General features: G+C 56.1%; 1 protein-coding gene across 1 annotated transcript in view; it reads right to left on the minus strand.

The window, feature by feature from the left end:
- The window catches only part of VAV1 (vav guanine nucleotide exchange factor 1), an 80,927-nt gene that overhangs the window by 50,464 nt on the left and 3,723 nt on the right, over nucleotides 1–26,740 (minus strand). Inside the window, exons 3-12 of the mRNA XM_058821415.1 lie at nucleotides 26,004–26,062; nucleotides 24,196–24,261; nucleotides 21,475–21,583; nucleotides 20,085–20,174; nucleotides 18,655–18,723; nucleotides 13,483–13,589; nucleotides 7,284–7,380; nucleotides 5,557–5,652; nucleotides 3,121–3,189; nucleotides 505–591 (exon numbers count right to left, since the gene is read on the minus strand). Coding sequence (XP_058677398.1) covers nucleotides 505–591; nucleotides 3,121–3,189; nucleotides 5,557–5,652; nucleotides 7,284–7,380; nucleotides 13,483–13,589; nucleotides 18,655–18,723; nucleotides 20,085–20,174; nucleotides 21,475–21,583; nucleotides 24,196–24,261; nucleotides 26,004–26,062 — 849 coding nt within the window. The remainder of the gene's footprint in view (nucleotides 1–504; nucleotides 592–3,120; nucleotides 3,190–5,556; nucleotides 5,653–7,283; nucleotides 7,381–13,482; nucleotides 13,590–18,654; nucleotides 18,724–20,084; nucleotides 20,175–21,474; nucleotides 21,584–24,195; nucleotides 24,262–26,003; nucleotides 26,063–26,740) is intronic.

Genomic DNA, 26,740 nt, shown 5'->3' on the forward strand with positions numbered 1-26,740 from the left:
GGTTCTTTGGGGGGGGTTGGAGAATTTTGGATTTTTTGGGGGGAATTGGGGATTTTGGGTTTTTTTGGGGGGGATTTTTGGGGTTATTTTTGGGGTTTTTTTGGGGGGTTCTTTGGGGGGGGTATTGGAGAATTTGGGTTTTTTTGGGGGGGGGATTTTGGGGTTTTTTTGGGGGGGGGATTTTTGGGGTGTTTTGGGGGGTTTTTTGGGGGGTTCTTTGGGGGGGGGTTGGAGAATTTGGGGTTTTTTGGGGGGGATTGGGGATTTTGGGGGTTTTTTGGGGGGGGGGGATTTTTGGGGTGTTCTGGGAGGTTTTTTGGGGTCCCCACCACGTTGTGCGGGCAGAGCTGGACACACACTGGGGGGGATTTGGGATCATCTGGGATCATTTGGGGGTCCCCGGGGTTATTTTTGGGGTTTTTTGGGGGGGGATTGGGGATTTTGGGGTTTTATTTGGGGGGGGGGATTTTTGGGGTGTTTTGGGCGGTTTTTTGGGGTCCCCACCATGTTGTGCAGGCAGAGCTGGATGCTCGTGAGCTGTTTCAGGGTCTCGTTGTCCCGCTTGACCTCGTTCACGCACTGGGCCAGGTCCTGACGGGGTTTGGGGGGGCTCCGGTCAGAGACCCCCGAACCCCAAAATCCCCAAAATCCCAAGTGAAGCCCAAAATCCCCCCCCCCTGAAATCCCAAAACCCAGAATCCCCCAAATCCCCCAAACCCCCAAAAAATCTCACCCAGAATCCCAAAAATCCCACCCTGGAACCCCCAAATTATCCCGGGAACCCCCAAATCCTCCCCTGGAACCCCAAATCTTCACCTGGACACCCCAAAATATCTCAAATTCCCCCGAACCCCAAAATCCCACCCTGGAGCCCCAAATCCCACCCCGGAACCCCAAAATCCCACCCAGAATCCCCAAATCCCACCCCGGAACCCCAAAATCCCACCCAGAAAACCCAAATCCCACCCCGGAACCCCAAAATCCCAAAACCCAGAAACCCCAAATATCCCCCCGGAACCCCAAAATATCCCCGGGATTCCCCAAATCCCACCCTGGAAACCCCAAAATCCAACCCAGGACCCCCCAAAATCCCACCCTGGAACCCCCAAATCTTCACCTGGACACCCCAAAATATCTCAAATTCCCCCGAACCCCAAAATCCCACCCTGGAGCCCCAAATCCCACCCCGGAACCCCAAAATCCCACCCAGAATCCCCAAATCCCACCCCGGAACCCCAAAATCCCACCCAGAAAACCCAAATCCCACCCCGGAACCCCAAAATCCCAAAACCCAGAAACCCCAAATATCCCCCCGGAACCCCAAAATATCCCCGGGATTCCCCAAATCCCACCCTGGAAACCCCAAAATCCAACCCAGGACCCCCCAAAATCCCACCCTGGAACCCCCAAATCTTCACCTGGACACCCCAAAATATCTCAAATTCCCCGAACCCCAAAATCCCACCCTGGAACCCCAAACCTGCCTCGAACCCCAAAATCCCACCCAGAAAACCCAAATCCCCCCCCGGAACCCCAAAATCCCACCCAGAAAACCCAAAAATGCCCCCGGAACCCCAAAATCCCAAAACCCAGAAACCCCAAATATCCCCCCGGAACCCCAAAATATCCCCGGGATTCCCCAAATCCCACCCTGGAAACCCCAAAATCCAACCCAGGACCCCCCAAAATCCCACCCTGGAACCCCCAAATCTTCACCTGGACACCCCAAAATATCTCAAATTCCCCCGAACCCCAAAATCCCACCCTGGAGCCCCAAACCTGCCTCGAACCCCAAAATCCCACCCAGAAAACCCAAATACCCCCCGGAACCCCAAAATATCCCCGGGATTCCCCAAATCCCACCCTGGAAACCCCAAAATCCAACCCAGGACCCCCCAAAATCCCACCCTGGAACCCCCAAATCTTCACCTGGACACCCCAAAATATCTCAAATTCCCCCGAACCCCAAAATCCACCCTGGAGCCCCAAACCTGCCTCGAACCCCAAAATCCCACCCAGAAAACCCAAATACCCCCCGGAACCCCAAAATATCCCCGGGATTCCCCAAATCCCACCCTGGAAACCCCAAAATCCAACCCAGGACCCCCAAAATCCCACCCTGGAACCCCCAAATTATCCCGGGAACCCCCAAATCCCCCCCAGGACCCCCAAATCCCTTCCAGAACCCTCCAAATGCCCCCCCAAATCCTGCCCAGAAGAACCCCCCCCAGGACCCCCAAATCCTCCCCCAAATTGCACTCAAATCCCCCTTGGGAGCCCCCCAAATCCCCCCAGGACCCCCAAATCCCTTCTAGGACCCCCCAAAGTCCCCTCAAATCCCCCCCAAGTATCCCCCCCAAATCTCCCCCAAAAACCCCCCCAGGACCCCCCAAATCTCCCCCCAAAATCCCCACAAAATCCCCACAAAATCCCCCTCAATGCCCCCCAGGACCCCCAAATCCCCCCCCCCCAAATCCCCCTCAAACCCCTCAGGACCCCCCAAATCTCCCCCAAATTTCCCCCTCAGGAGCCCAAAACCCTCCCAAATCTCCCCCAAATTCTCCTCAAATGCCCCCCAGGACCCCCCAAATCCCCCTCAGGACCCCCCAAAGTCCCCTCAAATCCCCCTCAGGACCCCCAAATCTCCCCCAGATCCCCACAAAATCCCCTCAAACCCTCCCCAGGACCCCCAAATCTCCCTCAGGACCCCCCAAATCTCCCCCAAATCTCCCTCAGGACCCCCCAAATCTCCCCCAAATCCCCCCCAGGACCCCCCAAATTCTCCTCAAATCCCCCCAAAATCCCCCTCAATGCCCCCCAGGATCCCCCAAATCCCTCCCCCAGGACCCCCAAATCCCCCCCAGGACCCCCCAAATCTCCCCCAAATCCCCACAAAATCCCCTCAAACCCTCCCCAGGACCCCCAAATCCCCCTCAGGACCCCCCAAATCCCCCTCAGGACCCCCCAAATCTCCCCCAAATGCCCCCAAAATCCCCCTCAAACCCCTCAGGACCCCCAAATCTCCCTCAAATCTCCCCCCAAATGCCCCCAAAATCCCCCTCAATGCCCCCCAGGACCCCCCAAATCCCCCCCAGGACCCCCAGCCGCCCCCAGCCCCACCCTCATGGCGTCCAGGGCCCCCCTGAGCCGCTCCCGCTCGGCCGCGTCCGGGGTCAGCTTCACCAGCTCCTGCGGGGGTCAAAGGTCAGCGTGGGCACAGGTAACCCCCAGGTGTGCCCAGGTGTGCCCAGGTGTGACCCCAAATGTCTCCAGGTACCCTCCAAGTGTGCCCAGGTGTGTCCCAGGTACCCTCCAAGTGTGCCCAGGTGTGCCCCAGGTGTGTCCAGGTGTGCCCCAGGTGTGCCCAGGTGTGTCCCAGGTACCCTCCAAGTGTGCCCAGGTGTGTCCCAGGTACCCCCAGGTGTGTCCCAGGTGCCCCCAGGTGTGACCCCAAATGTCTCCAGGTACCCTCCAAGTGTGCCCAGGTGTGTCCCAGGTACCCCCAGGTGTGCCCCAGGTGTGTCCCAGGTACCCCCAGGTGTGCCCAGGTGTGCCCCAGGTGTGTCCAGGTGTGCCCAGATGTGACCCCAAATGTCCCCAGGTGTGCCCAGGTGTGTCCCAGGTACCCCCAAGTGTGTCCCCAGGTGTGTCCCAGGTGTGACCCCAAATGTCTCCAGGTGTGCCCCAGGTGTGCCCCAGGTGTCCGAGCTGTGCTCAGTTGTGCCCCAGGTGTGTCCCAGGTGTGTCCCCATGTCCCCCAGGTGTGCCCAAGTGTGCCCCAGGTGTGTGCCCAGTTGTGTCCAGGTGTGCTCCAGCTGCGTCCCATGGTGTGCCCAGGTGTGTCCCAGCTGTCCCCAGGTGTCCCCAGGTGTGTCCCAGGTGTGTCCCAGGTGTGTCCCAGGTGTGTCCCCATGTCCCCCCAGGTGTCCCAGGTGTGTCCCAGGTGTGTCCCCGGTGTCACCTGGAGCAGCAGGTGATATTTCAGCACCCTCTGCATGGGCACCATGAGCAGCTGCTGACCCCAGGTGTGTCCCAGGTGTGTCCCCATGTCCCCAGGTGTGTCCCAGGTGTGTCCCCATGTCCCCAGGTGTGTCCCCACGTGTTTCCCAGGTGTGTCCCCATGTCCCCAGGTGTGTCCCCAATGCCCCCAGGTGTGTCCCCAGGTGTCTCAGCTGTCCCCAGGTGTGTCCCAGGTGTGTCCCAGGTGTGTCCCAGGTGTGTCCCCAGGTGTGTCCCAGGTGTGTCCCCATGTCCCCAGGTGTGTCCCCAGCTGTGTCCCATGGTGTGTCCCTCCCCCCCAGGTGTCCCCAGGTGTATCTCAGGTGTGTCTCAGGTGTCCCCAGGTGTGTCCCAGGTGTGTCCCCAGGTGTGTCCCTCCCCCCCAGGTGTGTCCCCAGCTGTGTCCCCATGTCCCCATGTCCCCAGGTGTGTCCCAGGTGTGTCCCCATGTCCCCAGGTGTCTCAGCTGTCCCCAGGTGTGTCCCAGGTGTGTCCCTCCCCCCCAGGTGTGTCCCCATGTCCCCCCAGGTGTGTCCCAGGTGTGTCCCCATGTCCCCAGGTGTGTCGCAGGTGTGTCGCAGGTGTGTCCCAGGTGTGTCCCCATGTCCCCAGGTGTGTCCCAGGTGTGTCCCAGGTGTGTCCCAGGTGTGTCCCCATGTCCCCAGGTGTGTCCCAGGTGTGTCCCAGGTGTGTCCCAGGTGTGTCCCCGGTCCCACCTGGAGCAGCAGGTGATATTTCAGCACCCTCTGCATGGGCACCATCAGCAGCTGCTGACCCCAGGTGTGTCCCAGGTGTGTCCCCATGTCCCCAGGTGTGTCCCCAGGTGTGTCCCAGGTGTGTCCCAGGTGTGTCCCCATGTCCCCACGTGTTTCCCAGGTGTGTCCCCATGTCCCCAGGTGTGTCCCCAATGTCCCCAGGTGTGTCCCCAGGTGTCTCAGCTGTCCCCAGGTGTGTCCCAGGTGTGTCCCAGGTGTGTCCCCAGGTGTGTCCCAGGTGTGTCCCAGGTGTGTCCCAGGTGTGTCCCCAGGTGTGTCCCAGGTGTGTCCCCATGTCCCCAGGTGTGTCCCCAGCTGTGTCCCATGGTGTGTCCCTCCCCCCCAGGTGTCCCCAGGTGTATCTCAGGTGTGTCTCAGGTGTCCCCAGGTGTGTCCCAGGTGTGTCCCCAGGTGTGTCCCTCCCCCCCAGGTGTGTCCCCAGCTGTGTCCCCATGTCCCCATGTCCCCAGGTGTGTCCCAGGTGTGTCCCCATGTCCCCCCAGGTGTCTCAGCTGTCCCCAGGTGTGTCCCAGGTGTGTCCCTCCCCCCCAGGTGTGTCCCCATGTCCCCCCAGGTGTGTCCCAGGTGTGTCCCAGGTGTGTCCCAGGTGTGTCCCAGGTGTGTCCCTCCCCCCCAGGTGTGTCCCCATGTCCCCAGGTGTGTCCCAGGTGTGTCCCAGGTGTGTCCCAGGTGTGTCCCAGGTGTGTCCCTCCCCCCCAGGTGTGTCCCCATGTCCCCAGGTGTGTCCCAGGTGTGTCCCAGGTGTGTCCCAGGTGTGTCCCAGGTGTGTCCCCGGTGTCACCTGGAGCAGCAGGTGATATTTCAGCACCCTCTGCATGGGCACCATCAGCAGGTCCCGCAGGGAGAATCGCCCGTTGGTGGCGCGCTGGGAGCACTCCTGGGGACATCGGGGACATTCGGGGACATTCGGGGACATTGGGCACATTCGGGGACATTCGGGCACATTCGGGGACATTTGGGGACATTCGGGGTCTGTTTAGGGGTTTTTTGGGGGGCGGTTTGGCGCCATTTGGGGAAATTTTGGGTCGGTTTGGGGTCATTTTGGGGTCATTTTGGGGACATTCGGGGACATTCGGGCACATTTGGGGACATTTGGGGACATTTGGGGACATTTGGGGACGTTCAGGGACATTCGGGGACATTCAGGGACATTCTGGGACGTTTGGGGACGTTTGGGGACATTTGGGGACATTTGGGGACATTCAGGGACATTTGGGGACATTGGGGACATTCGGGGACATTTGGGGACATTCGGGGTCTGTTTAGGGGTTTTTTGGGGGGCGCTTTGGCGCCATTTGGGGAAATTTTGGGTCGGTTTGGGGTTGTTTTGGGGCCATCCGGGGTCACTTTGGGGACATTTGGGGTCATTCGGGGACATTCGGGGACATTCGGGGCCATTTGGGGACATTTGGGGACATTCGGGGCCATTCGGGGACATTCGGGCACATTTGGGGACATTTGGGGACATTCGGGCACATTCGGGGACATTCGGGGACATTTGGGGTCATTCGGGGACATTCGGGCACATTCGGGGACATTCGGGCACATTTGGGGACATTTGGGGTCATTCGGGAACATTCGGGGACATTTGGGGACATTTGGGCACATTCGGGGACATTCAGGGACATTCGGGGGCATTCGGGGACATTCGGGGACATTTGGGCACATTCGGGGACATTCGGGGACATTTGGGCACATTTGGGGCAATTTGGGGTCAGTTTAGGGTTTTTTGGGGTCATTTTGGGGTCATTTTGGGGTCATTTGGGATCAGTTTGGGGTCAGCAGGGACTTTGGGGTGATTTAGGGTCAGTTTAGGTTTTTTTTGGAGTCATTTAGGGCAATTTGGGGTCACTTTGGGGTCAATTTGGGGTCACATTGGGGACATTTGGGGCAATTTGGGGTCAGTTTAGGTTTTTTTGGGGTCACTTTGGGTCAGTTTGGGGTCATTTGGGATCAGTTTGGGGTCAGCAGGGATTTTGGGGTGATTTAGGGTCAGTTTAGGTTTTTTTTGGAGTCATTTAGGGCAATTTGGGGTCACTTTGGGGTCAATTTGGGAAAATTTGGGGAAATTTGGGGACATTTGGGGCAATTTGGGGTCAGTTTAGGTTTTTTTGGGGTCACTTTGGGGCAGTTTGGGGTCATTTGGGATCAGTTTGGGGTCAGCAGGGATTTTGGGGTGATTTAGGGTCAGTTTGGGGCTGTTTGGAGTCAAATTTGGGGTCACTTTGGGGTCATCGGTGTCACTTTGGGGCCATTTGGGGATTTTTTGGGGTTTTTTTTGAGGCCTACCTTGAGCTTCATGAGGAGTTTCGGGAGAAGATTTTGGGGCGTTTTGAGGGATTTTTGGATTTTGGGGCTTTTTGGAGCTTTGTGGGGAGATTTTTTGTTGGATTTTTTTTTTTTGGGGGGGGTGTTTTGGGCGTTCCGGCCGCGGGTTGGGATTTTGGGGGGGTTCGCGGAGAGGTCGGGAGGGATTTTGGGGCGGTTTTGGTGTTTTTTGGGGCTCACCTGGAGCTTCATGCGCAGGTCGGTGCAGGTGGAGAGCTGGTCCAGGCGCCGCGCGGCCGCTTCCACCTGGCTGCAGTAGCGGCCGTAGAGCAGGAACCTGGGGTGGAAACCCAAAATCCAACAAAATTCACCCAAAATCCGACAAAATTCACAAAAATTCCAACAAAATTTCCACAAAAATTTAAAAAACTTCATCCAAAATCCACCCAAAATCCACCTGGCTGCAGTAGCGGCCGTAGAGCAGGAACCTGACGTGGAAACCCAAAATCCAACAAAATTCACCCAAAATCCGACAAAATTCACAAAAATTCCAACAAAATTTCCACAAAAATTTAAAAAACTTCATCCAAAATCCACCCAAAATCCACCTGGCTGCAGTAGCGGCCGTAGAGCAGGAACCTGACGTGGAAACCCAAAATCCAACAAAATTCACCCAAAATCCGACAAAATTCACAAAAATTCCAACAAAATTTCCACAAAAATTTAAAAAAATTCATCCAAAATCCAACAAAGTCCATCCAAAATCCACCTGGCTGCAGTAGCGGCTGTAGAGCAGGAACCTGGGGTGGAAACCCAAAATCACCCCAAATTAAACCAAAATCCGACAAAATTCACAAAAATTCCAACAAAATTTCCACAAAAATTTAAAAAAATTCATCCAAAATCCACCCAAAATCCACCTGGCTGCAGTAGCGGCTGTAGAGCAGGAACCTGGGGTGGAAACCCAAAATCATCCCAAATTCACCCAAAATCTGACAAAATTCACCAAAAATTTAAAAAAGATAAGGGAAATCTGCCCAAAATCCAACAAAATTCACACAAAAATTTTAAAAAATTCATCCAAAATCCACCTGGCTGCAGTAGCGGCCGTAGAGCAGGAACCTGGGTGGAAACCCAAAATCCAACAAAATTCACCCAAAATCCGACAAAATTCACAAAAATTCCAACAAAATTCACACAAAAATTTAAAAAAATTCATCCAAAATCCAACAAAGTCCATCCAAAATCCACTTGGCTGCAGTAGCGGCCGTAGAGCAGGAACCTGGGGTGGAAACCCAAAATCACCCCAAATTCACCCAAAATCTGACAAAATTCACCAAAAATTTAAAAAAGATAAGGGAAATCTGCCCAAAATCCAACAAAATTCACACAAAATTTAAAAAAATTCATCCAAAATCCACCAGGCTGCAGTAGCGGCTGTAGAGCAGGAACCTGGGGTGGAAACCCAAAATCATCCCAAATTAAACCAAAATCTGACAAAATTCACAAAAATTCCAACAAAATTCACACAAAAATTTAAAAAAATACAATGGAAATCTACCCCAAATCCAACAAAATTCACACAAAAATTAAAAAAATTCATCCAAAATCCACCCAAAATCCACCCAAAATCCACCTGGCTGCAGTAGCGGCCGTAGAGCAGGAACCTGGGGTGGAAACCCAAAATCACCCCAAATTAACCCAAAATCCGACAAAATTCACAAAAATTCCAACAAAATTTCCACAAAAATTTAAAAAAATTCATCCAAAATCCAACAAAATCCATCCAAAATCCACCTGGCTGCAGTAGCGGCCGTAGAGCAGGAACCTGACGTGGAAACCCAAAATCATCCCAAATTCACCCAAAATCTGACAAAATTCACCAAAAATTTAAAAAAGATAAGGGAAATCTGCCCAAAATCCAACAAAATTCACACAAAAATTTTAAAAAATTCATCCAAAATCCACCTGGCTGCAGTAGCGGCCGTAGAGCAGGAACCTGGGTGGAAACCCAAAATCCAACAAAATTCACCCAAAATCCGACAAAATTCACAAAAATTCCAACAAAATTCACACAAAAATTTAAAAAAATTCATCCAAAATCCAACAAAGTCCATCCAAAATCCACTTGGCTGCAGTAGCGGCTGTAGAGCAGGAACCTGGGGTGGAAACCCAAAATCACCCCAAATTCACCCAAAATCTGACAAAATTCACCAAAAATTTAAAAAAGATAAGGGAAATCTGCCCAAAATCCAACAAAATTCACGCAAAATTCAAAAAAAACCACCCAAAATCCACCTGGCTGCAATAGCGGCCGTAGAGAGGGAACCTGGCATGGAAACCCAAAATCACCCCAAATTAAACCAAAATCTGACAAAATTCACAAAAATTCCAACAAAATCCAACAAAATTCACACAAAAATCCAACAAAATTCATCCAAAATCCACCAAAATCCACCCAAAATCCACCTGGCTGCAGTAGCGGCCGCAGAGCAGGAACCTGGGTGGAAACCCAAAATAACCCCAAATTAACCCAAAATCTGACAAAATTCACAAAAATTCCAACAAAATTCACACAAAAATTTAAAAAAATTCATCCAAAATCCAACAAAATTCAACCAAAATCCACCTGGCTGCAGTAGCGGCCGTAGAGCAGGAACCTGACGTGGAAACCCAAAATCACCCCAAATTCACCCAAAATCTGACAAAATTCACCAAAAATTTAAAAAAGATAAGGAAAATCTGCCCAAAATCCAACAAAATTCACACAAAAATTTTAAAAAATTCATCCAAAATCCACCTGGCTGCAGTAGCGGCCGTAGAGCAGGAACCTGGGTGGAAACCCAAAATCCAACAAAATTCACCCAAAATCCGACAAAATTCACAAAAATTCCAACAAAATTCACACAAAAATTTAAAAAAATTCATCCAAAATCCAACAAAGTCCATCCAAAATCCACCTGGCTGCAGTAGCGGCTGTAGAGCAGGAACCTGGGGTGGAAACCCAAAATCACCCCAAATTCACCCAAAATCTGACAAAATTCACCAAAAATTTAAAAAAGATAAGGGAAATCTGCCCGAAATCCAACAAAATTCACGCAAAATTCAACAAAAATCCACCCAAAATCCACCTGGCTGCAGTAACGGCCATAGAGCAGGAACCTGATGTGGAAACCCAAAATAACCCCAAATTAACCCAAAATCTGACAAAAATTATAGCAAAATTCACACAAAAATTTTAAAAAATTCATCCAAAATCCACCCAAAATCCACCTGGCTGCAGCAGCGGCCGTAGAGCAGGAACCTGGGGTGGAAACCCAAAATCCAATAAAATTCACCCAAAATCCGATAAAATTCAACCAAAATCCGACAAAATTCACCCAAAATCCGACAAAATTCACACAAAATCAGATAAAATTCACCCAAAATCCGACGAAATTCACACAAAATCCGACAAAATTCACCCAAAATCCGATAAAATTCACCCAAAATCCGACAAAATTCACACAAAATCCGATAAAATTCACCCAAAATCCGACAAAATTCACACAAAATCTGATGAAATTCACCCAAAATCCGACAAAATTCACACAAAATCCGACAAAATTCACCCAAAATCCGATAAAATTCACCCAAAATCCGATAAAATTCACCCAAAATCTGATAAATTCACCCAAAATCCAACAAAATTCACCCAAAATCTGAAAAATTCACCCAAAATCTGAAAAATTCACCCAAAATCAGATAAAATTCACCCAAAATCCGACAAAATTCACCCAAAATCCGATAAAATTCACCCAAAATCCGATAAAATTCACCCAAAATCCGACAAAATTCACACAAAATCCGATAAAATTCACCCAAAATCCGACAAAATTCACACAAAATCCGATAAAATTCACCCAAAATCCGACAAAATTCACCCAAAATCAGATAAAATTCACCCAAAATCCGACAAAATTCACACAAAATCTGAAAAATTCACCCAAAATCTGAAAAATTCACCCAAAATCAGATAAAATTCACCCAAAATCCGACAAAATTCACACAAAATCCGATAAAATTCACCCAAAATCCGACAAAATTCACCCAAAATCAGATAAAATTCACCCAAAATCCGACAAAATTCACCCAAAATCCGATAAAATTCACCCAAAATCCGATAAAATTCACCCAAAATCTGATAAATTCACCCAAAATCAGATAAAATTCACCCAAAATCCGACAAAATTCACCCAAAATCCGATAAAATTCACCCAAAATCCGACAAAATTCACCCAAAATCCGATAAAATTCACCCAAAATCCGACAAAATTCACACAAAATCCGATAAAATTCACCCAAAATCCGATAAAATTCACCCAAAATCCGACAAAATTCACACAAAATCAGATAAAATTCACCCAAAATCCGACAAAATTCACCCAACATCCGATAAAATTCACCCAAAATCCGATAAAATTCACCCAAAATCTGATAAATTCACCCAAAATCCAACAAAATTCACCCAAAATCTGAAAAATTCACCCAAAATCTGAAAAATTCACCCAAAATCAGATAAAATTCACCCAAAATCCGATAAAATTCACCCAAAATCCGATAAAATTCACCCAAAATCCGACAAAATTCACACAAAATCCGATAAAATTCACCCAAAATCCGACAAAATTCACACAAAATCCGACAAAATTCACACAAAATCCGATAAAATTCACCCAAAATCCGACGAAATTCACACAAAATCTGATAAAATTCACCCAAAATCCAACAAAATTCACCCAAAATCCGACAAAATTCACCCAAAATCCGATAAAATTCACCCAAAATCCGACAAAATTCACACAAAATCCGATAAAATTCACCCAAAATCCGACAAAATTCACACAAAATCTGAAAAATTCACCCAAAATCTGAAAAATTCACCCAAAATCAGATAAAATTCACCCAAAATCCGACAAAATTCACCCAAAATCCGATAAAATTCACCCAAAATCCGACAAAATTCACACAAAATCCGATAAAATTCACCCAAAATCCGACGAAATTCACACAAAATCTGATAAAATTCACCCAAAATCCGACAAAATTCACCCAAAATCCGACAAAATTCACCCAACATCCGATAAAATTCACCCAAAATCCGATAAAATTCACCCAAAATCTGATAAATTCACCCAAAATCCAACAAAATTCACCCAAAATCTGAAAAATTCACCCAAAATCTGAAAAATTCACCCAAAATCAGATAAAATTCACCCAAAATCCGACAAAATTCACCCAAAATCCGATAAAATTCACCCAAAATCCGACAAAATTCACACAAAATCCGATAAAATTCACCCAAAATCCGACGAAATTCACACAAAATCTGATAAAATTCACCCAAAATCCAACAAAATTCACCCAAAATCAGATAAAATTCACCCAAAATCCGACGAAACTCACGCAAAATTAAAAAAAAAACAACAATTTGTGGATATCTTCTGAAAGCCCACCCGAATCCCCCCACCCCGTGACCCCCAGTCCTTCTCAGGACCCCCCCAAACCCCCCTAAATCTCCCCCAAGACCCCCCAAAATCCCCTCAGGACCCCCCAAATCCCCCCCAAATCGCCCCCAAATTCTCCCCAAATACCCCAAATCCCCTCAGGACCCCCCAAAATCCCCCCAAGACCCCCTCGGGACCCCCCAAACCCCCGAAACCCCCCAACTCCACCCCCAAAATGCCCCCAAATCCCCCTCACGACCCCCCAAAATCCCCCCCCAGACCCCCTCGGGACCCCCCAAACACCCCAAACCCCCCAATTCCGCCCCCAAAATCCGCCCAAATCCCCCTGAATCCCCTCAGGACCCCCCAAAATCCCCCCAAGACCCCCTCGGGACCCCCCAAAATTCACTCAGGACCCCCCAAAATCCCCCCAAATCCCCCTGAATCCCCTCAGGACCCCCCAAATCCCCCCAAGACCCCCTCGGGACCCCCCAAAATTCACTCAGGACCCCCCAAAATCCCCCCAAATCCCCCTGAATCCCCTCAGGACTCCCCAAAATCCCCCCAAGACCCTCTCGGGACCCCCCAAACCCCCCAAACCCCCCAATTCCGCCCCCAAAATCCCCCCAAATCCCCCTGAATCCCCTCAGGACCCCCCAAATCCCCCCAAGACCCCCTCGGGACCCCCCAAAATCCCCTCCGGACCCCCCCAAACACCCTCAGGACCCCCCCAAATCCCCCCAAGACCCCCCCCCAAATTATCCTCAGAACCCCCCCGGGTCCTCTCCAAAAGCCTCCCGAGACCCCCAAAATCCCCTCAGGACCCCCCAAAAATCCCCCCAAGACCCCCTCAGGACCCCCCTAAATCCCCTCAGGACCCCCCAAAATTCACTCAGGACCCCCCAAAATCCCCCAAAATCCCCCCAGGACCCCCCCAGGCCCCCCCCCCGTACCTCTCCTTGTACTGCAGGAACAGGGGGGGCAGCGCCCGCCCCCCCCCGGGCCCCCCCAGCGCCCCCCGGAGCTCCCCCAGGAAACGGCGATGGAGCCCCAGCAGCTCCTGGGAGAGGGGACTGGGGTTACTGGGAGCACTGGGAGCACTGGGAGCGAACTGGGAGCGAACTGGGAGCACTGGGAGCACTGGGAGCGAACTGGGAGCACTGGGAGCACTGGGAGCGCTGGGAGAGCCCCAGCAGCTCCTGGGAGAGGCAACGGACTGGGGTTACTGGGAGCACTGGGAGCGAACTGGGAGCACTGGGAATGGGCACTGGGAATGGGCACTGGAGGCACTGGGAATGGGCACTGGGAGCGAACTGGGAATGGGCACTGGGAGCACTGGGAATGGGCACTGGGAGCACTGGGAGCACTGGGAGCGAACTGGGAGCACTGGGAGCGCTGGGAGAGCCCCAGCAGCTCCTGGGAGAGGCAACGACTGGGGTTACTGGGAGCACTGGGAATGGGCACTGGGAGCGAACTGGGAGCGAACTGGGAATGGGCACTGGGAGCAAACTGGGGTTACTGGGAGCACTGGGAGCGAACTGGGGTTAATTGGAGCACTGGGAATGGGCACTGGGAGCGAACTGGGAATGGGCACTGGGAGCACTGGGAATGGGCACTGGGAGCGAACTGGGAGCGAACTGGGAATGGGCACTGGGAGCAAACTGGGGTTACTGGGAGCACTGGGAGCGAACTGGGGTTAATTGGAGCACTGGGAATGGGCACTGGGAGCGAACTGGGAATGGGCACTGGGAGCACTGGGAATGGGCACTGGGAGCGAACTGGGAGCACTGGGAGCGAACTGGGAGCACTGGGAATGGGCACTGGGAGCACTGGGAATGGGCACTGGGAGCACTGGGAGTGCTGGGAGAGCCCCAGCAGCTCCTGGGAGAGGCAACGGACTGGGGTTACTGGGAGCACTGGGAGCCAACTGGGAGCGAACTGGGAGCGAACTGGGAATGGGCACTGGGAGCACTGGGAGCACTGGGAGCGAACTGGGAGCACTGGGAGCACTGGGAGCAAACTGGGGTTACTGGGAGCACTGGGAGCGAACTGGGGTTAATTGGAGCACTGGGAATGGGCACTGGGAGCGAACTGGGAGCACTGGGAGCGAACTGGGAGCACTGGGAATGGGGACTGGGAGCACTGGGAGCGCTGGGAGAGCCCCAGCAGCTCCTGTGGATGGACTGGGGTTACTGGGAGCACTGGGAGCGAACTGGGAGCACTGGGAGCACTGGGAATGGGCACTGGGAGCACTGGGAACACTGGGAGCACTGGGAGCGAACTGGGGTTACTGGGAGCACTGGGAATGGGCACTGGGAGCACTGGGAGAGCCCCAGCAGCTCCTGGGAGAGGGAACTGGCGTTACTGGGAGCACTGGGAGTGCTGGGAATGGGCACTGGGAGCACTGGGAGCACTGGGAGCACTGGGAGCGAACTGGGGTTACTGGGAGGGACTGGGAGTGAACTGGGGTTACTGGGAGCGAACTGGGGTTACCGGGAGGGACTGGGAGTGAACTGGGAGCACTGGGAGCACTGGGAGCACTGGGAGAGCCCCAGCAGCTCCTGGGAGAGGCAACGACTGGGGTTACTGGGAGCACTGGGAGCAAACTGGGAGCACTGGGAATGGGCACTGGGAGCCAACTGGGGTTACTGGGTGCGAACTGGGGTTACTGGGAGCACTGGGAGCGACCTGGGAGCACTGGGAGCACTGGGAGCACTGGGAATGGGGACTGGGGTTACTGGGAGCACTGGGAGCGAACTGGGGTTACTGGGAGTGAACTGGGGTTACTGGGAGCGCTGGGAGCACTGGGAGCACTGGGAGCACTGGGAGCACTGGGAATGGGACTGGGAACACTGGGAGAGCCCCAGCAGCTCCTGGGAGAGGGAACTGGGGTTACTGGGAGCACTGGGAGTGAACTGGGGTTAATTGGAGCACTGGGAACGGGGACTGGGAGCACTGGGAGCACTGGGAGAGCCCCAGCAGCTCCTGTGGATGGACTGGCGTTACTGGGAGCGAACTGGGGTTACTGGGAGCACTGGGAATGGGCACTGGGAGCACTGGGAGAGCCCCAGCAGCTCCTTGCGGATGGATTGGGGTTACTGGGAGGGACTGGGAGCACTGGGAGTGCTGGGAATGGGACTGGGAGAGCCCCAGCAGCTCCTGTGGGGAACGGACTGGGCTTACTGGGAGCGAACTGGGGTTACTGGGAGCACTGGGAACGGACTGGGAATGGACTGGGAGTGTCCCAGCAGCTCCTGTGGGTGGACTGGGTTTACTGGGAGCACTGGGAGCACTGGGAGCGAACTGGCGTTACTGGGAGCACTGGGAATGGACTGGGAATGGACTGGGAGGGACTGGGAGTGCTGGGAATGGGCACTGGGAGCACTGGGAGCACTGGGAACGGACTGGGAATGGAACTGGGAGTGTCCCAGCAGCTCCTGCAGGTGGACTGGGGTTACTGGGAGCACTGGGAGCACTGGGAGCGAACTGGGGTTACTGGGAGTGAACTGGGGTTACTGGGAGAACTGGGAGCTCTGGGAACGGACTGGGAATTGACTGGGAACGGACTGGGAGGGACTGGGAATGGACTGGGAGCACTGGGAATGGGGACTGGGAGCACTGGGAATGGGGACTGGGAGCACTGGGGGCACTGGGAGCACTGGGAGCACTGGGAGCACTGGGAGCACTGGGAGCACTGGGAATGGGCACTGGGAGCACTGGGAGCACTGGGAGCGCTGGGAATGGGCACTGGGAGCACTGGGAGCACTGGGAATGGGCACTGGGAGCACTGGGAATGGGCACTGGGAGCACTGGGAGCACTGGGAATGGGCACTGGGAGCACTGGGAGCACTGGGAGCACTGGGAGCACTGGGAGCACTGGGAATGGGCACTGGGAGCACTGGGAGCACTGGGAGCACTGGGAATGGGTACTGGGAGTACTGGGAGCACTGGGAATGGGCACTGGCAGCACTGGGAGCACTGGGAATGGGCACTGGGAGTGCCCCAGCAGCTCCTCTGAACCAACTGGGCCTACTGGGAGCACTGGGACTGGACTGGGAGGGGACCGGGAGAGCTGGGAGGGGTCACTGGTGTCACTGGTGTCACTGGTCAGTGTCGCCATGTCCCCTGTCCGCATTGTCACTGTCACCTCCCCATCACTGGTGTCACTGGTGTCACTGGTCAGTGTCGCCATGTCCCCTGTCCCTGTCACTGTCACCTCCCCATCACTGGTGTCACTGGTGTCACTGGTGTCACTGGTGTCACTGGTGTCACCGGTCAGTGTCACTGGTCAGTGTCCCCGTGTCCCTGTCACTGTCACCTCCACGTTGATGAAGGCGCTCTCCATGTCCCCCTGTCCCCCTGTCCCCGTGTCCCCATGTCCCCATGTCCTGGTGTCCCTCTGTCCCTGTGTCCCCATTGTCACCTCCACGCTGATGAAGACGCGCTCCATGTCCCCCTGTCCCATGTCCCCATTGTCACTGTCACCTCCACATCACTGGTATCACTGGTGTCACTGGTCAGGGTCCCCATGTCCTGGTGTCCCCCTGTCCCCATTGTCACTGTCACCTCCATGTCACTGGTGTCACTGGTGTCACTGGTCAGGGTCCCCCTGTCCCCGTGTCCCTGTCACTGTCACCTCCACGTTGATGAAGATGCTCTCTGTGTCCCCCTATCCCCGTGTCCCCCTGTCCCCCTGTCCCTGTGTCCCCACTGCCACCTCCACGTTGATGAAGACGCTCTCCGTGTCCCCCTATCCCCGTGTCCCCCTGTCCCCCTGTCCCCGTGTCCCTGTCACTGTCACCTCCACATTGATGAAGACGCTCTCCATGTCCCCTGTCCCATGTCCCCATGTCCCCATTGTCACTGTCACCTCCATGTCACTGGTGTCACTGGTCAGGGTGCCCGTCCCTATGTCCCTGTGTCCCTGTCCCTGTCACCTCCACGTTGATGAAGACGCTCTCCATGTCCCCCTGTCCCCGTGTCCCCCTGTCCCCGTGTCCCTGTCACTGTCACCTCCACGTTGATGAAGACGCTCTCCATGTCCCCCTGTCCCCCTGTCCCCGTGTCCCCCTGTCCCCGTGTCCCTGTCCCTGTCACCTCCACGTTGATGAAGACGCTCCCCGTGTCCCCCTGTCCCCCTGTTCCCCTGTCCCCCTGTCCCCGTGTCCCTGTCACTGTCACCTCCACGTTGATGAAGACGCTCCCCGTGTCCCCCTGTCCCCCTGTCCCAGTGTCCCCCTGTCCCCGTGTCCCTGTCCCTGTCACCTCCACGTTGATGAAGACGCTCTCCATGTCCCCCTGTCCCCCTGTCCCCGTGTCCCCCTGTCCCCGTGTCCCTGTCCCTGTCACCTCCACGTTGATGAAGACGCTCTCCATGTCCCCCTGTCCCCCTGTCCCCCTGTTCCCCTGTCCCCCTGTCCCCGTGTCCCTGTCACTGTCACCTCCACGTTGATGAAGACGCTCCCCGTGTCCCCCTGTCCCCGTGTCCCCGTGTCCCCCTGTCCCCGTGTCCCTGTCCCTGTCACTGTCACCTCCACGTTGATGAAGACGCTCTCCATGTCCCCCTGTCCCCCTGTCCCCGTGTCCCCCTGTCCCCGTGTCCCTGTCCCTGTCACTGTCACCTCCACGTTGATGAAGACGCTCCCCGTGTCCCCCTGTCCCCCTGTCCCCGTGTCCCCCTGTCCCCGTGTCCCTGTCACTGTCACCTCCACGTTGATGAAGACGCTCTCCATGTCCCCCTGTCCCCCTGTCCCTGTGTCCCTGTCCCCGTGTCCCTGTCACTGTCACCTCCACGTTGATGAAGACGCTCCCCGTGTCCCCCTGTCCCCCTGTCCCCCTGTCCCCCTGTCCCCGTGTCCCTGTCACTGTCACCTCCACGTTGATGAAGACGCTCTCCATGTCCCCCTGTCCCCCTGTCCCCATGTCCCCCTGTCCCCATGTCCCTGTCCCTGTCACTGTCACCTCCACGTTGATGAAGACGCTCTCCATGTCCCCCTGTCCCCCTGTCCCTGTGTCCCTGTCCCCGTGTCCCTGTCCCTGTCACCTCCACGTTGATGAAGACGCTCCCCGTGTCCCCCTGTCCCCGTGTCCCCCTGTCCCCGTGTCCCTGTCCCTGTCCCTGTCACCTCCACGTTGATGAAGACGCTCTCCATGTCCCGGGGGCTCAGGAAGTGCCGCAGCGGCCGCAGGAAGTGCTGGGGACACCAGGGGACACCAGGGGACATCAGGGGACATTGGGGGACACCGAGGCACATCAGGGGACAGCGGGGGACATTGGCGGACATCGAGGACATTGGGGGACAGCCGGGGACATTGGGGGACGCCGTGCTTTACTGGGAGAACTGGGAGGCCACCTCTGTCCCCAGTGTCCCCAATGACCCCAACGCCCTCAATGTCCCCAATCCCCCCAGTGTCCCCAATGTCCCCCCATGTCCCCAATGTCCCCAATGTCCCACCTGGCAGATGGACTCCAGGGTCTCCGTGTCCCCAATGTCCCCAATGTCCCCAATGCCCCCAATGTCCCCAATATCCCCAACATCCCCAATGTCCCCAGTGTCCCCCCAGTGTCCCCAATGTCCCCAGTGTCCCCAATGTCCCCAATCCCCCCAATGTCCCCAATCCCCCCAGTGTCCCCCAGTGTCCCCAATGTCCCCAGTGTCCCACCTGGCAGATGGACTCCAGGGTCTCTGTGTCCCCAATGTCCCCAACACCCCCAGTGTCCCCAGTGTCCCCAACACCCCCAATGTCCCCAATGTCCCCAATCCCCCCAGTGTCCCCCAATGTCCCCAATGTCCCCCAATGTCCCCAATATCCCCAACATCCCCAATGTCCCCAATGTCTCCAGTGTCCCCAGTGTCCCCAATCCCCCCCAATGTCCCCAACACCCCCAGTGTCCCCAATGTCCCACCTGGCAGATGGACTCCAGGGTCTCCGTGTCCCCAATGTCCCCAATGTCCCCAATGTCCCCAGTGTCCCCCCAGTGTCCCCCCAGTGTCCCCAGTGTCCCCAATGTCCCCAATCCCCCCCAATGTCCCCAACACCCCCAGTGTCTCCAATGTCCCCAATGTCCCCAGTGTCCCCAATGTCCCACCTGGCAGATGGACTCCAGGGTCTCCGTGTCCCCAATGTCCCCAACACCCCCAATGTCCCCAGTGTCCCCAGTGTCCCCGATGTCCCCAATGTCCCACATGGCAGATGGACTCCAGGGTCTCCGTGTACCCAATCTCCCCAATGTCCCCAATGTCCCAAATGTCCCCCAGTGTCCCCAGTGTCCCCAACACCCCCAATGTCCCCAATGTCCCCAATGTCCCCAATGTCCCCAACACCCCCAATGTCCCCAATGTCCCCAATGTCCCCCAGTGTCCCCAGTGTCCCCAGTGTCCCACCTGGCAGATGGACTCCAGAGTCTCCGTGTACCCAATGTCCCCAACACCCCCAGTGTCCCCAATGTCCCCCCAGTGTCCCCAATGTCCCCAATGTCCCCAACACCCCCAGTGTCTCCAATGTCCCCAGTGTCCCCAGTGTCCTCAGTGTCCCCAGTGTCCCCATGTCCCACCTGGCAGATGGACTCCAGGGTCTCCGTGTACCTCTCCTCCGTCTGCCGCAGCTCCTGGAGGCAGCAGAGCCGCCGGTCCACGGCCCCTTTCTGTGGAGACATTGGGGACACAGGGGGACAGTGGGGACAATCAATCAATCACTCAATCAATCACTCAATCAATCACTCAATTAACCTCCGAAAAACACCTGGGACCACCTCCAAAAACCACCTGGGAGTCCCAAAAAAACCACCTGGAACCACCCAAAATACCACCTGGGAACCCCCCAAAACACCCGTGGAAACCCTCAAAGATCTGAGAGAATCCAAAACACCTGGAACCACCCCAAAACCGCCTGGGAACATCTGAAAACACCTGGGACCCCCCAAAACCACCTGGGAACCCCCAAAAACATCTGGGAACATCTGAAAAAACACCTGGGAACCCCCAAAACCACCTGGGAACATCTGAAAAAACACCTGGGAACCCCAAAACCACCTGGGAACATCTGAAAAAACACCTGGGAACCCCCAAAAACACCTGGGATCACCCCAAAACCGCCTGAGAACATCTGATAAAACACCTGGGAACCCCCAAAACCACCTGGGAATCCCCCAAAACACCTGGGACCCCCCCAAAACACCTGGGAACCCCCCAAAAACACCTGAGAACATCTGAAAAAACATCTGGGAACCTCCAAAAACACCTGGGAACCCCCAAAAACACCTGGGAACCCCCAAAACCACCTGAGAACATCTGATAAAACACCTGGGAACCCCCCAAAAACACCTGGGACCCCCCCAAAACCACCTGGGAACATCTGATGAAACACCTGGGAACCCCCAAAACCACCTGAGAACATCTGATAAAACACCTGGGACCCCCCAAAAACACCTGGGACCCCCCAAAACCACCTGGGAACATCTGATGAAACACCTGGGACCCCCCAAAAACCACCTGGGACCCCCCCAAACATCTGGGAGTCTCCAAACCTCTTGGAACCACCCCCAAAAACACCTGGGACATCACCTCGGTATTTTTTGGGGTGTCCCAGCTCTTTTTCGGGTTCCCAGCTGTTTTTGGGGTGTTCCCAGCTGTGTTTTCGGGGTGTCCCAGCTGTTTTTTGGGGTGTTCCCAGGTGTTTTTGGGGTGTCCCAGGTGTTTTTGGGGTGTCCCATCTGTGGTTTTGGGGGTTCCCAGTTCTATGTTTGGGGTTCCCATCTATTTTTGGGGTGTCCCAGTTCTATTTTTGGGGTGTCCCAGTTCTATTTTTGGGGTGTCCCGGGTATTTTTGGGGTGTCCCAGCTATTTGTGGGGTGTCCCGGGTATTTTTGGGGGTTCCCATCTGTTTTTTGGGGTGTCCCAGTTCTATTTTTGGGGGCTCCCCTCGGTTTTTGGGGTCCCACCCACCGCGGCCGGGGGCGGCTCCACCCTCATCAGGTCCTCGTAGACGTCGTCGCCGTCGTCGCCTTCGGCCTCCACGCAGTCGTAGAGGTCATCGTCCTCCTCGGCCGTGTCACTGCGGGGACATTGGGGACGTTGGGGACACTGGGGACACTGGGGACATTGGGGACAGTGGGGACATTGGGGACACTGGGGACATTGGGGATATTGGGGGGATTGGGGACATTGGGGACACTGGGGACACTGGGGATATTGGGGACACTGGGGACACTTTGGGGACACTGGGGACATTGGGGACACTGGGGACATTGGGGGACATTGGGGACATTGGGGACACTGGGGGGATTGGAGACATTGGGGACACTGGGGGACACTGGGGATATTGGGGACATTGGGGACATTGGGGACACTGGGGGACACTGGGGGGATTGGAGACATTGGGGACACTGGGGGACACTGGGGACATTGGGGACAGTGGGGACATTGGGGACACTGGGGACATTGGGGATATTGGGGGGATTGGGGACATTGGGGACACTGGGGACACTTTGGGGACACTGGGGATATTGGGGACATTGGGGACATTGGGGGACACCCCCCGGAGCCCCCCCAAAATCCCTCAGGGGCCCCTGATTGTCCCCAAATCCCATGGGGGGGTCCTCAAATGTCCCCAAATGTCCCTTTTTGTCCCCAAAATCCCTGAGTGTCCCCAAAATCCCTCAGTGTCCCTAAATGTCCCTGATTGTCCCCAAATGTCCCTTTTTGTCCCCAGTGCCATCCCCAAATGACCTCCCAGTACATCCCAGTACACCCCAGTACATCCCAGTGTCCCCAGTACACCCCAGCCCATCCCAGTACAGCCCAGTACACCCCAGTACACCCCAGTGTCCCCAGTACACCCCAGCCCATCCCAGTACACCCCAGTATATCCCAGTACACCCCAGTACAGCCCAGTACCCCCCAGCCCATCCCAGTGTCCCCAGTACATCCCAGTACATCCCAGTACATCCCAGTGTCCCCAGTACACCCCAGCCCATCCCAGTACACCCCAGTACACCCCAGTACACCCCAGTACATCCCAGTACATCCCAGTGTCCCCAGTACATCCCAGTATACCCCAGTACACCCCAGTACCCCCCAGCCCATCCCAGTACACCCCAGTACAGCCCAGTACACCACAGTGTCCCCAATCCATCCCAGTACACCCCAGTACACCCCAGCCCATCCCAGCCCATCCCAATACACCCCAGTACACCCCAGTACACCCCAGTGCATCCCAGTACATCCCAGTACATCCCAGTATATCCCAGCCCATCCCAGTACACCCCAGTACATCCCAGTACACCCCGGTATCCCCAGTACACCCCAGCCCATCCCAGTACATCCCAGTACACCCCAGTACACCCCAGCCCATCCCAGCCCATCCCAATACACCCCAGTACACCCCGGTACACGCCAGTACACCCCAGTACACCCCAGTGTCCCCAGTACACCCCAGTACAGCCCAGTACACCCCAGTGTCCCCAGTACCTCCCAGTACACCCCAGTACACCCCAGCCCATCCCAGTATGCCCCAGTACACCCCAGTACACCCCAGTACATCCCAGTGTCCCCAGTACACCCCAGTGCATCCCAGTACATCCCAGTACCTCCCAGCACATCCCAGTCCATCCCAGTACACCCCAGTACACCCCAGTACATCCCAGTACATCCCAGTGTCCCCAGTACACTCCAGTACATCCCAGCCCATCCCAGTATATCCCAGTACACCCCAGTACATCCCAGTATATCCCAGTATATCCCAGTACACCCCAGCCCATCCCAGCCCATCCCAGTACACCCCAGTGTATCCCAGTATATCCCAGTACACCCCAGTACACCCCAGTACACCCCAGTACATCCCAGTACACCCCAGTACACCCCAGTCCATCCCAGTACACCCCAGTACATCCCAGTACACCCCAGTACACCCCAGTATATCCCAGTACACCCCAGCCCATCCCAGCCCATCCCAATACACCCCAGTACACCCCAGTACACCCCAGTGCATCCCAGTACATCCCAGTGTCCCCAGTACACTCCAGTACACCCCAGTACATCCCAGTATATCCCAGTACACCCCAGTACACTCCAGTATATCCCAGCCCATCCCAGTACATCCCAGTACATCCCAGTATATCCCAGTATATCCCAGTACACCCCAGCCCATCCCAGCCCATCCCAGTACACCCCAGTGTATCCCAGTATATCCCAGTACACCCCAGTACACCCCAGTACACCCCAGTACATCCCAGTACATCCCAGTACACCCCAGTACACCCCGGTACATCCCAGTACACCCCAGTACACCCCAGTACACCCCAGTACATCCCAGTACACCCCAGTACACCCCAGTACACCCCAGTACATCCCAGTACACCCCAGTACACTCCAGTACATGCCAGCCCATCCCAGTACATCCCAGTATATCCCAGTGCACCCCAGTACATCCCAGTATATCCCAGTATATCCCAGTACACCCCAGCCCATCCCAGCCCATCCCAGCCCATCCCAGTGCACCCCAGTGTCCCCAGCCCATCCCAGTACACCCCAGTACACCCCAGTATATCCCAGTATATCCCAGTACACCCCAGTGTCCCCAGTACACCCCAGTACATCCCAGTCCATCCCAGTACACCCCAGCCCATCCCAGCCCATCCCAGCACACGCCGCTGTCCCCGCGCTCACTCGATGAGGTCGGACAGGCCGCTGTAAACGTCGTCGTCCCCAACGCTGTCCTCGGACGGGAACGGCCTGGGGGACACGGCCGGACACTGCTGGACACTGCTGGACATCACTGACCACTGGGGCTGGACATTGGGGCTGGACACTGCTGGACATCACTGACCACTGGGGTGGACACTGCTGGACACTGGGGACACTGCTGGACACTGCTGGACATCACTGACCACTGGGGTGGACACTGCCGGACACTGGGACTGGACACTGCCGGACATCACTGACCACTGGGCTGGACACTGCCGGACATCACTGACCACTGGGGCTGGACACTGCTGGACACTGGGACTGGACACTGGGGACACTGCTGGACACTGGGGACACTGCTGGACATCACTGACCACTGGGGCTGGACACTGGGACTGGACACTGTTGGACACTGCTGGACATCACTGACCACTGGGGTGGACACTGCTGGACACTGCTGGACATCACTGACCACTGGGGCTGGACACTGCTGGACACTGGGGACACTGCTGGACATCACTGACCACTGGGGTGGACACTGGGGACACTGGGGCTGAACACTGGGACTGGACACTGCTGGACACTGGGACTGGACACTGGGGTCCTTCAGGGATTGGACATCATGGACTGGACATTAGGGACCCTCCAGGACTGGACACTGGGACTGGACACTCGGGTCCCTCAGGGACAGGAAATCATGGACTGGACACTGGGGTCCCTCAGGGACTGGGCACCATGGACTGGACACCAGGGACCGGACACTGATGGACACCGGGGACTGGACACTGGGGTCCCTCAGAGATGGGACTGGACACTGGGACTGGACACCGGGGTCCCTCAGGGACAGGAAATCATGGACTGGACACTGGGGTCACTCAGGGTCAGGACTGGACACCAGGGACCCGACACTGGGACTGGACACTGGGGTCCCTCAGGGACTGGGCACCATGGACTGGACACCAGGGACCGGACACTGATGGACACGGGGGACTGGACACTGGGGTCACTCAGAGATGGGACTGGACACTGGGAATGGACACTGGGACTGGACCCCATTGACCATGAGGGACTGGACACCACTGACCCTCGGGGACTGGACACTGGGACTGGACACCACTGACCCTCGGGGACTGGACACTGGGGTCCCTCAGAGAGGGGACTGGACACCAGGGACTGGACACTTGGGACACTCAGAGGTGGGAACTGGACCTCTGGACCTGGGGATGGACACCTGGCCCTGGGGATGGACACCTGGACCCTCATGGATGGACACCTGGCCCTGGGGATGGACACCTGGCCCTGGGGACGGACACCTGGACCCTCATGGATGGACACCTGGCCCTGGGGATGGACACCTGGCCCTGGGGATGGACACCTGGACCATCATGGATGGACACCTGGACCCTGGGGATGGACACCTGGCCCTGGGCATGGACACCTGGACCTGGGGATGGACACCTGGACCATCATGGATGGACACCTGGACCTGGGGATGGACACCTGGCCCCTCATGGATGGACACCTGGCCCTGGGGATGGACACCTGGACCATCATGGATGGACACCTGGCCCCTCATGGATGGACACCTGGCCCTGGGGATGGACACCTGGCCCCTCATGGATGGACACCTGGACCTGGGGATGGACACCTGGACCTGGGGATGGACACCTGGACCATCATGGATGGACACCTGGCCCTGGGGATGGACACCTGGCCCCTCATGGATGGACACCTGGCCCTGGGGATGGACACCTGGCCCTGGGCATGGACACCTGGCCGTGCGCACTCACGTGAAGCCTCTGCTCTGCGCGATGGGCGTCCAGGAGAGCGTGGAGAGCGTCTCGATCACCTGGGGACACCGAGGGGACAGCGGGGCACTGAGGGGGGACCCGGACCCCCGGGTGCCACCCCCCAGGACAGACGGACACCGGGGTGGACAGACGGACCCTGGGGTGGACAGACGGACACCGGGGTGGACAGACGGACCCTGGGGTGGGCAGATGGACCCTGGGGTGGGCAGATGGACCCTGGGGTGGGCAGACGGACCCCGGGGTGGGCAGATGGACCCTGGGGTGGACAGACGGATGCTGAGCCCTCCCCCCAGGACAGATGGACAGCCGGGTGCCACCCCCCAGGACAGACGGACACCGGGGTGGACAGACGGACCCTGAGCCCACCCCCCAGGACAGACGGACACCGGGGTGGACAGACGGACACTGAGCCCACCCCCCAGGACAGACGGACACCGGGGTGGACAGACGGACCCTGAGCCCACCCCCCAGGACAGACGGACACCGGGGTGGACAGACGGACGCTGGGGTGGACAGACGGACCCCCGAGTGCCCCCCCCCCCCCCCTCCACAGGACAGCCGGACCCCAGGGTGGACAGATGGACCCTGGTCCCACCCCCAGGTGGACAGACAGACCCTGGGGTGGACAGATGGACGCCGGGGTGGACAGACAGACCCTGAGCCCCACCCCCAGGACAGCCGGACACCGGGGTGGACAGACAGACCCCAGGGTGGAC

Source organism: Ammospiza caudacuta, chromosome 29 (assembly GCF_027887145.1).
Source record: "Ammospiza caudacuta isolate bAmmCau1 chromosome 29, bAmmCau1.pri, whole genome shotgun sequence".
NCBI classification, from domain to species: domain Eukaryota; kingdom Metazoa; phylum Chordata; class Aves; order Passeriformes; family Passerellidae; genus Ammospiza; species Ammospiza caudacuta.